This window comes from Oreochromis aureus, linkage group 6 (genome assembly GCF_013358895.1).
Source record: "Oreochromis aureus strain Israel breed Guangdong linkage group 6, ZZ_aureus, whole genome shotgun sequence".
In the NCBI taxonomy this organism is placed as follows: Eukaryota; Metazoa; Chordata; class Actinopteri; order Cichliformes; family Cichlidae; genus Oreochromis; species Oreochromis aureus.
The window spans coordinates 24032651-24045517 of NC_052947.1; the positions used below are offsets into that span (position 1 = coordinate 24032651).

General features: G+C 39.0%; 1 protein-coding gene across 1 annotated transcript in view; it reads left to right on the forward strand.

Moving 5' to 3' along the window:
• The window catches only part of ptprdb (protein tyrosine phosphatase receptor type Db), a 147993-nt gene that overhangs the window by 100604 nt on the left and 34522 nt on the right, over positions 1 to 12867 (forward strand). Inside the window, exons 10-19 of the mRNA XM_039613748.1 lie at positions 1052 to 1060; positions 3626 to 3643; positions 5358 to 5468; positions 6457 to 6468; positions 6927 to 7196; positions 8736 to 8845; positions 9718 to 9915; positions 11652 to 11777; positions 11933 to 12080; positions 12163 to 12311. Of these exons, the coding sequence (XP_039469682.1) occupies positions 1052 to 1060; positions 3626 to 3643; positions 5358 to 5468; positions 6457 to 6468; positions 6927 to 7196; positions 8736 to 8845; positions 9718 to 9915; positions 11652 to 11777; positions 11933 to 12080; positions 12163 to 12311 (1151 nt within the window). The remainder of the gene's footprint in view (positions 1 to 1051; positions 1061 to 3625; positions 3644 to 5357; positions 5469 to 6456; positions 6469 to 6926; positions 7197 to 8735; positions 8846 to 9717; positions 9916 to 11651; positions 11778 to 11932; positions 12081 to 12162; positions 12312 to 12867) is intronic.

Genomic DNA, 12867 nt, shown 5'->3' on the forward strand with positions numbered 1-12867 from the left:
TTTCTGCTGCTATGTTATGAGTTGACTGTATACGGTTGCCAACCCTTCTAAACTCTTCTAAGCCTTTAAAAGTGGACTCCCGACTTTTCTCCTAACTCTGAGGTCTTCCTGTGCAAGCCACCATCACAGACAGTTAAAGTTTCTGTAAAATGTTTCTGTAAAACTAAAAATGCCCCTGAGATTTATCAGTGGGCTACATCTGTAGTAAAAACTCAAAAACTGTATCTACAGACAAGATTTAGCAAAACCAAGTGGCGGTGGCATGTACTGACTGAATGGCCTCTCTAACATAGAGCTCACTGCTGTGACTTACTTGAATAACATTTTGCTTTTCCTGATTTGTCGGAAAGTGCGTCCCGGGTGGATGTGACACTGAGCCCAAGAACATGTATTCGTGTTATCTGAGGAAATCTGATAACAGAATTTCAAAAACCAAAATTGAATAATACGAGGACAGTTTATTCTGTTCCAGTCAAATCATTAATCCATTTCAATCTGGGTTTTTTTTTTACATTTTTTTTGTTTTTTTCTCGAGCCACAGTAGTGTGTAAGTCCGCTCCCTCCTCAGTCCTCCTTCTGCTTTCAGGGACCGACTCTGGACCTAAAACCCCCTTTCTTGTGATTGGACTCCCAAGTCTCTGGCTTCTGTGTGGATATATCAACCTATTTGTTTGTGTCCCTGCTTTTTTTATTATCATTATTATTATTATTATCTGGCTCAACCCCTAAGACCCTGCACTGGATTCTTTCTTATCTTAATTTATAAAGAAATAGAAAAAAAAAACATTTAAAGGATGTAGAAAAATTGTTACAACTTAAATTGTAAAATATTTGATAGTTAGCCATGTTAGCTTTTTTAAGTGGTTATTATTATGATGCAAAATAGCGTGACTTGTATGATTCTTTAAAGTATAAATTTCCATATCCATTACTTTTTTTTGTGGAGTTTTCAAGGTGTTTCTACTAAGTCAACTCCTCTGTGTAACTAATGGCCCGATTGTAATGCAATGTCTATGCTGTTTCTTTTCTCTTTGTATCTTTTTAACCACAGAGTCCTTTGGTAAGTGCTTCTGTTCCGAGGCCCACACCCTCACTGTCCACTTTTCTATATACTGTTCACTAATGTTGCTACTGATTTTGCTGCTGCTCACTTTTACAACTATTGCAGTGTTATTAAAATGCATGGCATGCATTTTACTAACAGTTTTTACACAGCACGAAGCATAGATGTGCACACACCCACTGTAATACACGCACTGTACATCGTACTGGCTAAAGGTAGATGCCACAAAGAGGACGTACAAACACACACACACACAGACATGAACATAGAAAGACACACACACTCTCTGTCAACCTAGATGTAGCTGACCTCACCCTCACCTGTGCACCTGCAGCCCTTCCACGCCCAGAGAATAATAATTTTTCTCCTCACACTCACCTATTTACTTTTCCACTCCTTCACTAATTCAAATATTCTTTCCCTCACTCACTCACTCACCCTGCCTTTCACTCATCCACTTACTATCTCCAGTCTGCTGTATAAAGTTACCAGTCAATAGCTATGAGCTCTAGATGGCCGCTGGTGGAGCCAGGATAAAGAAATCAATCGAGACCACGTTTCAGCCTTCTAGACATTAGCTGTGCATTGTGATATGCATATATGAAAACATATAAGTCTAGCTGCTGTGGTGTAAAAGTAGTGGTCAGACGTTACACTGCATTAGTGTAAAAAAGAGCTTAGTAAGGATTAACTGTTTTAAAAAGAAGAAGAAGAAACAATCGCTTGTCTGTTCAGTTTATGGATAGTTGAAAATTTAGTGATTAAATGCTGTAATTTCCACTAATTTTCCAATAATCACGTGAACTGTTTTAGACATTTGAATCATTTACTTGATTTAGAAAACCTTCTTTGGCATATAAATGCACAGTGGGCCAAATATGTGATTACTACAGCTTAAATTTTCCTGTAATGTGAGGACTCAGACCTTAGTTTTTCCTCATGTTATACCTTTAAAGGCAGAGTGTTATCTGTTAAATTGCAAATCTAGTTTCTGACATATAGTTTAATCTGATTAAAACTGATGTTTTTTGTCATGTTAGTTTATAAATTTTAAAATTTCATCATAAGACTGAGGGGGAAAAAGTAGAGGCTGGCTTTAGCTTTCGTTTCTCTTAGGTAGTATTAGCTTAAAATACTTTACTATACTTTTTTAATACATTTTCAATTTAGATACTTTAAGATGAGCCTAAGAGACATCAGCTCGACACATGTGTCTGATTTCAGTCGAGCATTTCTCGGCTGACAGTTGATGCCCCGCTGAAAGCGCTCTGATGCGATAAGCCCTATTTTTGTGGTGGCACAACAGCTTGCGCTTCATCGGTTTGGTAATTTCCTGACCTTTAAATGACTTTACTTCGCCGTGCGACCACACTGTGCGCACGTCACACAAACAGGTGTGAGTTCATTCAAATAAGTCAGCGCCGAGCGGGGTGTCTGCATTTTTGGTGGAAAATATGTATAGACGTGCTGGGAAAAGTTATCTGAGAACCACGCTGTTGTGATTTCATCAGCGAGAGCAAATTAAATACGTAGCGCCGTGACAGTGTATGAAAATATGTATTTATGATTTATGCAAATACATCACCTTAATTAATCGCTCTCCAGACAGTTGAGTCTTTTAAATCACCATAAAAAATGTTTATTTTGTGCAAAGCCGCATGTCAGCATTTATCATTTAAGGTAGTTCAGAGAGATTAGGGCACATCAAAGGCTTCTGCCACGTTTTTATTGTTTGTTTCTGGTATTATTCCACAACTTGAACAAAAACCCACACCATCTGCCTTTGGCTGCAAATTTGATGTGTTGTGTGTTTAGGATGTGCCTTTCGGCACCACCCAGACAATAATAACATTTTTTTAATCAGCCTCTTGCTGTTTTCGGAGCTGTTGTCATCATGCATCACTGTAATTGGCACAGCTGTTTCAGAGAACAGAGACCTGTGATGTGACTGGCTAAGAGTGAATTTACTAGTAAGTCACTGTTCAGATGAACTCAGAAGCCACGAACTAAAATAGCGGGTGCTTGCCTTGCATGGGGCAAATATCACATTATCTAATAGAGGTTTTAACACACTTTGCAACTAGCAGGATTAAACCTGGTTTCGAGCCTTTTAGAGGACAAGAGCAGTTAAAAGCTCATAGTAGTTAATGGACTTAGAGTTCGCCAGTACACTTTTTAGACACCCAGATGAGTGTAGTGCAGACACCCTTCTCCTATAGCCACATCCACCCCTGCTACAAGTCAATAAAGTCCAATCAATAACCCATCTCCTTATAGCTCTGTCACTGTCTATCGCTCTATCTCAGATCAGTTTTTCCTCTTCTCAGGCTTATTCTGTCTTAGTTTATTCTGTCTATTTCCTTTATGCCTCTTCTTCCTCTCGCTCTGTAAGGATCTATATTTTGAGTCTTTCTCTCTAATTTGATTCTTCTCCTTGCCAAGTTACTCCCCCCACACCCCCTTCCCCCAGTCCCTCCCTCCCTTATCCCCTTCTCCTTCTGTGGTACTAACATTTTCTTCTTCTTCTCCTTCTCTAATCTCGTGCATTCATTGCCCACTCAGGTGGCACGCCCATACGAGGTAAGACTGCTGGGAGGACCAACATGACACAGTGGCCTGATTCCTTTTCAACCCCTGGTTCCTACTTGTCTCACAGATCTGAAAAGCAGCCCCGGGTGGGTTAATCAATATGGGGTTTAGTCCAAAAGACTCAAGACTCTGTGACATTGGTAAAACTCATCCAACTGCTTCAGATCTGCAGTAGGTGCAAGAGGAGGAATTGGAGTTGAGCAAGCAACTCATTATACTATGACTGTCACCTCCCCTCTTCTCATCCTTCATCCCCTCTTCACACTTTAATTTTTCCATCTCAGCCTCAGCGTTCACTCTGTAACAAAGAAGTCCATTGCTTCCTTCCTCGTCATGTTGTGATCTCTCTTTTGTACCCATCAGTTTAACCACCGTTTAACCGTTCACATCGACCGTGTTTCCAATCAAACGCATGATATGTTTACAACTTGGTTTTCTTTCTTTGTTGCTTAGTTTGAGGTGAAAAAGCGTACTCACTTCTACCTCTGTTTGTTTGTTTGTTGCTTTTTAAATTTTTGTGACCTGAATTTCTTTTCTTTTTTTCCTTTTTTTTTTTTCTCAGAGGTCTTGACCTAAGCTTGGCCTGGCCTCTCCTTCTACCTTGTCTCTATTTGCCCAATCAAACGTCCCAGTTTTGTTTTTCCTCCCAGCTGTTATTCGCTCAGGCTGAAAAGTCCAGATGGCAAAGACTCAGACACACACTTGCAAACATGAGTGCGCTCACACGCACACATAAATTCTCAAATCTCCACGCACACACACAGAAACACACATACTTTCATGGTTTTTACCCATTACTTTCTCTTTTCTCTCTCATTACCGATAAAAAGCCCCAAACAACCACTTTTTTGATAAAGTTTTTATGGGCGCTTTTTTGCCTTACCACACCATCTTTAAAGAACCTCTGGTTGACTCTTTTTTGACAGTTTTTCTATTTTCAGGGAGCGAGAAAACATCGGTCCCTTCCCAAGGCTTTGCGTATGTCGTTCTTTTTTTTTTCCCATCTGTTGGCCTTGACGGAGGTCGGTTGATGTCTTTACCTCCTTATTGGGTGTGTTTTAAATTGACATCACACTCCTGATCCCATTGGTGGATCCGAAAGGGTTGGGGATATCTTATTGCCATGGCAATATCTTTTGTCAGACGTTATCCTTGGAAAATGAAACATGATTTGTTGCTTAATGTAACTGCATCTCAATTTTCAGCAATTTTTTTTTTCTTCTCAAAATACAGTGACTGGATTTCTGCGCATTCTAGCTGTTTGTTTCATTTGCTTTGCATGACGACCGCATTCTCCGTTTTTGTAGGTTTTGTTTTGGTCTTTTGGGTTGTTTTTCTCTTTTTTTCTTTTTTCTTTTTTTCATATTTTCAAATCAGGAAGCTGACCCTTGTTTTGGGCAGTTTCTTGCTGAAAGTGGTAGAAACATGTTAAAGTCGCTCTACAGATTTGGCTCTGTTTGTACCCCTACTTTCCTCAGAATGAGTTCAGCCTGTTTGTTTTCTGAAAATGCCCACAGACTCATTTATTCTTATTCTTTCTGCAGTTTTTTTTACCATTTATATGTTAATGTATATACTTACTGTATCAAATTTCCTAATGTCTTCCACTTCTGTGTGATTGCTCTTTCTTCTGTCTGTCTGTCTGTGTGACTCTCTGTCCTCTCTTTATCTTTTGCTCTTCCTCTCCATCCCTCCATGCATCCAGGTGCCCTCCAGATAGAGATGAGTGAGGAGTCAGACCAGGGGAAGTATGAGTGTGTCGCTACCAACAGGGATGGGACACGTTATTCCACCCCAGCTAACCTTTATGTAAGAGGTAAGAGTTTGAACACTTTTTTTATGATGATGCAACGATTCTAATGATTATGTGTGGATGAGATGAAATTTACACATATGTATCAGTAGATAGACCTGTATTAGGAATATATCTTATTACCATGATACAATGCTTTTAAGCTGACTATATTTTATAGTTTTTAGCTATCGAGCAATGAAACTGGATGGTTTAAGAATGAGCGCTCTTAAGGCTGGCCTAAATGTTTCACTCGAGTCATTTATCTCTTTGCCCTGACTTCTTAGCCTTTAGACCTCAGAGAAAAACCAAATCATTGTCTGGTTAAAACTTGTATATCTCTCCAAATCTGACAGGCATCTCACCTCCTCAGGCGCTGTCTTCCCCTCTGCTCCTTCAGCACACGCACGTTCACACGCATACCCATGAAATGTTTGAATCTCGGAGACATTTTTATTCCTGGGGCCTTTTGCTCTGTTGTCTGCCTTCAACCCACCCCTTAAAAAAAAGGTCTTAAACAGTGGAGCATGTTTTTTTTCTTTTTTTTTCTGACTCCAACATGGCTCATGGGGATACAAAGCAAACACTGAATTCACACACATTAGGATACACACCTATGTCATATATAAAATCCACATGCGCATACACATGAACACAAACAGCATACAGTCAGTGATGTGTGTCTAACAGTGCTTGCAGGGCCAGGGAAATCTTGCAGAGCTGCTCAGTGAGTGTTTGACAGGCAGTCTATGGAGACAGCTGGCAGAGGAGCCTGCCTTAAACAGGAACGCTTTCACCAACATTGGCCATGTATGGCCTCCTTTTCTTTCCTGTCCTCCCCTCACACGTTCTTGCCCTTCCTTGCTCGTTCTCTTCTCCTTTCTGTCTTTTGCCACCTTGCAAAGCTCTTTTTGTCTAACATATCCCTCTTTGTCTTGTATTCTCTTTCTGATATTTTGCATTTTCCTGTCTTTTCTCTGCTCCTCCCGCCATGTCATATCTCCCACTGCAGAGCTGCGAGAAGGTTGGTACTGTAACGACCGAGTGGTTCTCTCGAGTCTTTCCTGAGTTGTTGTTTTTTGCCTTTTTTCTTCCATTAAACTGACACTTTCTGTTTGTGTGGCTCAGCTGTGGGATGTGTCCAGTACTGAAAGTCTAAACCCGCCTGTACATTTTACTCCAGAGTAATATACCATGTGCTGTTTTTCCATGTGAATGCATGTGTGTGTGTGTTGTGATTTTTTTCTCCTTTTTTTCTGTCTTTTGTGTTCATAAAATATTAAAATTCACATTAATAAAACATCTTGATATCACATGCACCCTAATGGTAGTGTACCAGACTGTTCAAATGCTTGTACTCTAACTTGAATGTCATAAAACTTTATCTCAGAGCTCAAACCTCCTGATTGTTCTCCGCCGCTCTGCACAATCATTAAATCGTAATCGTTTCTCTTCTCTTGCCTTCTTTGCCGTTTGGTCCAGTGCGCCGTGTCCCCCCTCGCTTTTCCATTCCTCCGGCGGATAGCGAAATCATGCCAGGAGGGAACGTCAACATCACCTGCGTGGCGGTAGGCTCACCCATGCCATATGTGAAATGGATGCTGGGAGCAGAAGACCTGACGCCAGAGGACGACATGCCCATTGGCCGCAATGTACTGGAACTGACTGACGTACGCCAGTCCAACAATTACACGTGCGTTGCCATGTCAACGTTAGGTGTGATTGAGGCAGTGGCACAGATTATAGTTAAAGGTGAGTAGTGGAAAGGATAGGAACAAAAGAGTTTTACACCAACCTTAATCAACAGTGATTTTGCTTATGACTTTGTAATAAGGCAGAACTGCAGTGCTCTCTCTCTCTCTCTCTCTCTCTCTCTTTGACGTGTATTTTTATTACAAAAGAATTAAAAAGTAAGACAGTAAAGAAACTTATTTCTATGAGAGCTCCTTTATATATACAGATGTTAAAAAATATGTATTGAAGAGGAAAGTAATGAGTGCATGTAATGAATACACTAAAGATGTAGTTCTGTACAATATGGAAGCAGACAAATAGTCACTGAATACATTTGAAGCAGATACAAAGACAACTACATGTTTTACAGTTAATTTAAAATTAAGAAGAAACTATGATCTTGGACTTATGACAAAGCATAGATTTAGTTAGATTTGTTTTGTTATGGTTTACATTGGAAAAGGCTCTTCTTATTGCTGTAACAGCTGTATCACTGTGAATGCTTAATTATTTTGGGAGGTCAATTTAATTTCAAATACAACTCTATTCCTTATGGAGCTGCTTTAAGCAAATGTAAATCAAAAGACAGAGTAGTGATTTGCAAATTTAAATGCATTTTTGAATTTAGCACCTGTAACTCACAGAAAATTTGGAACAGGAGTAAGAAAGAAAATGTGTGTTCTAAGAAAGTTCTTAGGAATAACACCTGTTGGAGTATCTTCCACCTATTTAGGCAAATTGGTAACAGGTACCTAATGTAATTATATATGAAAAGAGCATCCACAGAGACTTTTAAAGTCTTTCAGAAGGAAAAATGGGGATTTTCATCACAAAAATGAAAAAAATGTTGAAATTTAAAGAGCTTGTGGTAAATCTATGTACTCAAGGGACAAGACCTAGAACAATATTGAATTACTGTGATCTTCATGGCCTCAAGTGGCACTACATTAAAAACTGACCTAATGGTTTTGTGAAAATCTCTCTTTGAGCTCATTGAACAATGTTTGTCATGATTTCTACTGTAAGACTTCACCATGCAATGAATAAATAAACATATAAAAAATGTAAAGAAGATCCAGAAAGAGCTGCACGAGTTACACTGTATGAGTTCTGGCCCTGAACTCATGTAAGATTGTAAGACTCAGTCAAAAATTTGAAATTCAAGAAGTGCATCCTGTGGGCTACCAAACAACTTGCCTTGTCTTACTTCTGTCAGCAAGACAATACCAAGCCACGTCTATACATTAAACTAGCACAGCTTTGCAGTAAAATGCTGTTAAGTGGTCTTAAATTCATTGCGTGTTTCTCTTCAAGAGAAAATATTTAGAGAATTAATTGTAACAAATATATAAATGACAAAGAAGGCCCTGATCTGCTGAGCAGCTTAAATCCTATCAAGAAACACTGAGAACACGTTTGCTTTCAAAACTAAAGCAGCGGTTTTGCTTGGGGCGCTTAAAAAAAAGAGGTGATGCTCTAGAGTGCTAAACACGTCTCTGCCCAGCTGTCTATTACAATAAACAGTAAAATATGTCTCATCTTTTTTCCACATTTCAGCTTTGCCAAAGGCTCCTGGCACCCCTGTGGTGACAGAGAGAACTGCAACAAGCATCACTCTCACCTGGGATTCTGGAAACCCTGAACCCGTCTCCTACTATATCATACAGGTATGACAGACTTGTAAGGACGTAAACATTACCTACCTCACAACACTGTATGTACACAAATTGCTGAGACACGCATAATACAACCCCAATTCCAAGAAACCTGAGCTGTTGCATAAAGTGTACATAAAAACAGAATCCAGTGAATTCAAGATCTCATAAACCAATATTTTCAGAACAATGCACAGAAAGCATATGAAATGTTTGAATTGAGGCATTTTATCATTTTATTAAAAATACAAATTGTGGAACAATTTTGCAATAATGTTCCTCAATGTGAAAGCGTAAAGACTTTGAATATCTCGTTATCTAGAATAAGTAATATCGTTAAAGGATTTAGAAAATGTCATGTTTTCTATTTTCTGTTGTAAATAAAAAATGCTATTTATGAATTATTGCATTCTCTTCATACCCTGAGTCTTAGAGCACTAGGATTTATCAATATAAACTGTTATTATGTTAGCCTCAAGCCTACTTAGTATGGCTGACAAAGGCAGGAATCCCTGTTTCTCCCAATACTAATAACCTCCCTGGAAGTGTTCAAAATAAATCTGGTATCCTGTGAATACTCCCTGCTGACAGTGGTAAATTCATAAAAGAGAATGAATTAACAGTACTATGGTTAACAGTAGTATTGAAATACTCAATTTCTAAAATGCAGGACTCCTGCATGAAACATGAATTGCCTCAAATTTCACTCTGTACATTTCAATGTAAATCTAAATAAGTAAATGTAGGTATGGTTTTAGATAGTTTTGATGTATTTATGTATACAGACACAGCTGTAGCTGTTCCTCAATACAGAGTTGTTTATTGCAGCTTGAATTCAGTCTGTACTTCTTCTTCTTCCCCTTTTCATCTCTTGTTTCATCTAGCATCGCGCCAAAGGCTCAGAGGACCCCTATAAAGAGATTGATGGCATTGCTACAACACGCTATAGTGTGGGCGGCCTGAGTCCTTACTCTCACTATGACTTTCGGGTGGCAGCTGTCAACACCATTGGTCAGGGCCCCTCCAGCGAGGTGGTGGAGGCTCGCACAGCTGAGCAGGCCCCCTCCTCGCCTCCTCGCCAGGTCAGGATGATGCCTTTATTTGACAAAGTGGAAAGCAGTTTTTACAGTGATAAAAATGTTCTTTCCAAATATGGATCGAGGCTATTTTTGACTCTGAGACAGCCGTTGCTGAAGCGGTCTGTCCATCCTGTTCCATTCTCATAAAAGCTTTGAGGGAATTTCAAATTTAGTACAAGCATACATACTGGAATGAATAGAATTTGTTCAAAGGGCCATATACCAGGATTTATTTCACTAATTATTGCAAACTATGGAATACAAAAATGTGGAATTGGATAAAATACCACAGTGATGACATTTTAGCCAAAAGAAATCATCATAATTTTCTATAAAATACATGTTTCTTATATTTATATGGGGCTTTAAATCATTTACATTTGGTCAGAGACCAAATTGGTGATCACCTAATTTTCTAAGGCTTCACCTCACATATTATACATTTTACATATCATATCATTGCATATTACATCTAGAGATATGGATGTAATATGCAACTTGACTAGTTAGGCATATAAATAAAAATTGGTATTTCTGGTTCAATGTGTGGATGCATTATTCAACCTCTATTTTAATGCATTTCAGTGTCTGCTGTTTTCCATTTCTGTGGAAAAAGTTTGATTTCTTAGTTTTATTTTTGTTTTATTTTTTGCATATTTGTCATATTTACATGTCTCCAATCATCAAACAACGTTTAATATTAGACTAAGATAAGTAAATACAAAATGCACTTTTTACACAATGATTTCATTTCTTAATGGAAAAACATACCAAACTTCCCAGGTTCTGTATCAGAAACTAATCAGTCCTCCTTTTCCATCATTAATTAACTGTGATTAATCATGTTTTTGCAAAGAGTTCAGTTGATCTAGCCACATCCAGACCTGATTACTTCTAGGACTGCTGAATCAGGAAACCCCTTACATATCTGACACCTGTCTGACAAAATGAAGTAGGCCAAAAGATTTGTTTTAAGTAACACATCATGCCACAATCTACAAACAACTCAATAATAGCTGACAAACAAAGACACTATCAGTCTGGGAGATGTTACAAAGCCATTTTTTAAGGCTTTAGGACCCCAGTGAACTGTGATGTAAACCATTATTTACAAATGGAGAAAACTTGGAACAGTGGTGAACCTTCCCAGGATTGGCCCCCCTACCGAAATTACTCCAAGAGTACATCGATGACTTATCCAGGAGGGCGCAAAAGAACCGAGAATAACATCTAAAGAACTGCCAGCTCACTTGTCTCAGTTAAGGTCAGTCTTCAAGATTCAACAATAGGAAATAGATTGGTGGGAAAGCATCCATGGAGGAGTTCCAAGGAAAAAACACTGCTGACCAAAAAGAACACAAACGTTTCCCAGTTGCCAAAAAGCATCTTGATGATCTCCAAGACTTTTGGAAAAGTATTCTGTTGACTGATGAGACAAAAGTTGGTTTTTGAAGGCCTGAATCTTATAACAGCTGGTGTAAAACTAACACCGAATTTCAATACAAAGAACTTACCAACAGTCAAACATGGTGGTGGTAGTGCGATGGCACTTTCACACTCGCGCAATAGTGACATGTCAACCAAGGGTCTTTTCCTCATAGACTTAAATGCAATCACTCTCCGTTTGGCAACCACATAAACTGTCCCCTGTTGCCTATTAGCAGAATCCAGGTTTAAACTTTCTCCACATTTGTGTCACTTTTGCACTTGTTGGTTAATTTTACTCTTTTTATTTGTAGGTCATAGGTCGGATGCTGAGCGCCACAACAGCAATGATCCACTGGGATGAGCCTGAGGAACCTAATGGACAGGTGGTCGGTTACAGAGTGTACTACACCTCTGACAATTCGCTGCCAGTCAACCAGGTGTGTATTCCTGTGTGCATGGTTTGGCTTAATGTTATTGTTACTATTTATGCATAACAGATGATAACTTGTGTTGCCAAGATGTATAAGGCATGAGAGTGTATCTGTGTGCCTGCTTGCATTCATGCATTGTGTTTTGCGCCGGTGTTGTGCAGTGGGAGAAGCAGATGGTCCGTGGATCCAGCTTCATCACCATCCAGGATTTGACTCCTAACAAGACTTATTACATCCGAGTGCTGGCCTTTACCTCTGTAGGAGATGGCCCCTTGTCCCAGGACCTGCAGATCATAGCCAAGACTGGAGGTAAAATAAGAGAAGTAAATGGCATATAATGGTTAAGATTATGTAGTCTTTGTGTTCTTTTAACAATCCTCTTTCCCTTTAGTTCCTTCTCAACCATTAGATTTTAAGGGTGAGGCAAAATCTGAAACCAGTATCCTGTTGTCCTGGGTGGCTCCAACGACCCAGGGTGGCCCAGATAACCAGATTACAGGATATGAACTTGTTTACCGACGAGCTGACGACACAGAAGAGGTAAAGAGGGAGAGACAGAAAAATTTGTCATTAAATGAGCTGTTTTCATACATTTATAATTTTATAGTTGTGGTCAGACGTTTACATAAACCCATCATGCGTATGAATGTCATGATAATTTTGGACCTTTAATGATTTCTTTGAACTGTTCAGTTTTCAGGGTGGTATGATTGTACAGAAAAGAAAACTTTAATGACTTTAAAAAACGTGAATCGAGTGCACAAGTTTGAATTTAATGATTTATTTATTTCTCGAGTCCACACAGGCTCAACGGGGTATGCAAACAGGCTCAATTTGAATCTTGATTCTTTTAATCGTTGGTGATCGTGACTGATTACAACTGGTAGTTTCTCTTTGCCCGCATAACAAGGATTAGTTTCACAGCATTTGTTGGATTGACCAGTTTTTTAAAACAATGGGAAAATCGAGTAAAGAGCTATAAAAAGGGGAAGTGTAGATTCAAACAATTTGGGAAGATCTCTTGGAGCCATTTGTAAACTGCAGATTCTAAGATCAGTTCAAATAACTGTACATAATTACAAGTTATTCTGATGTG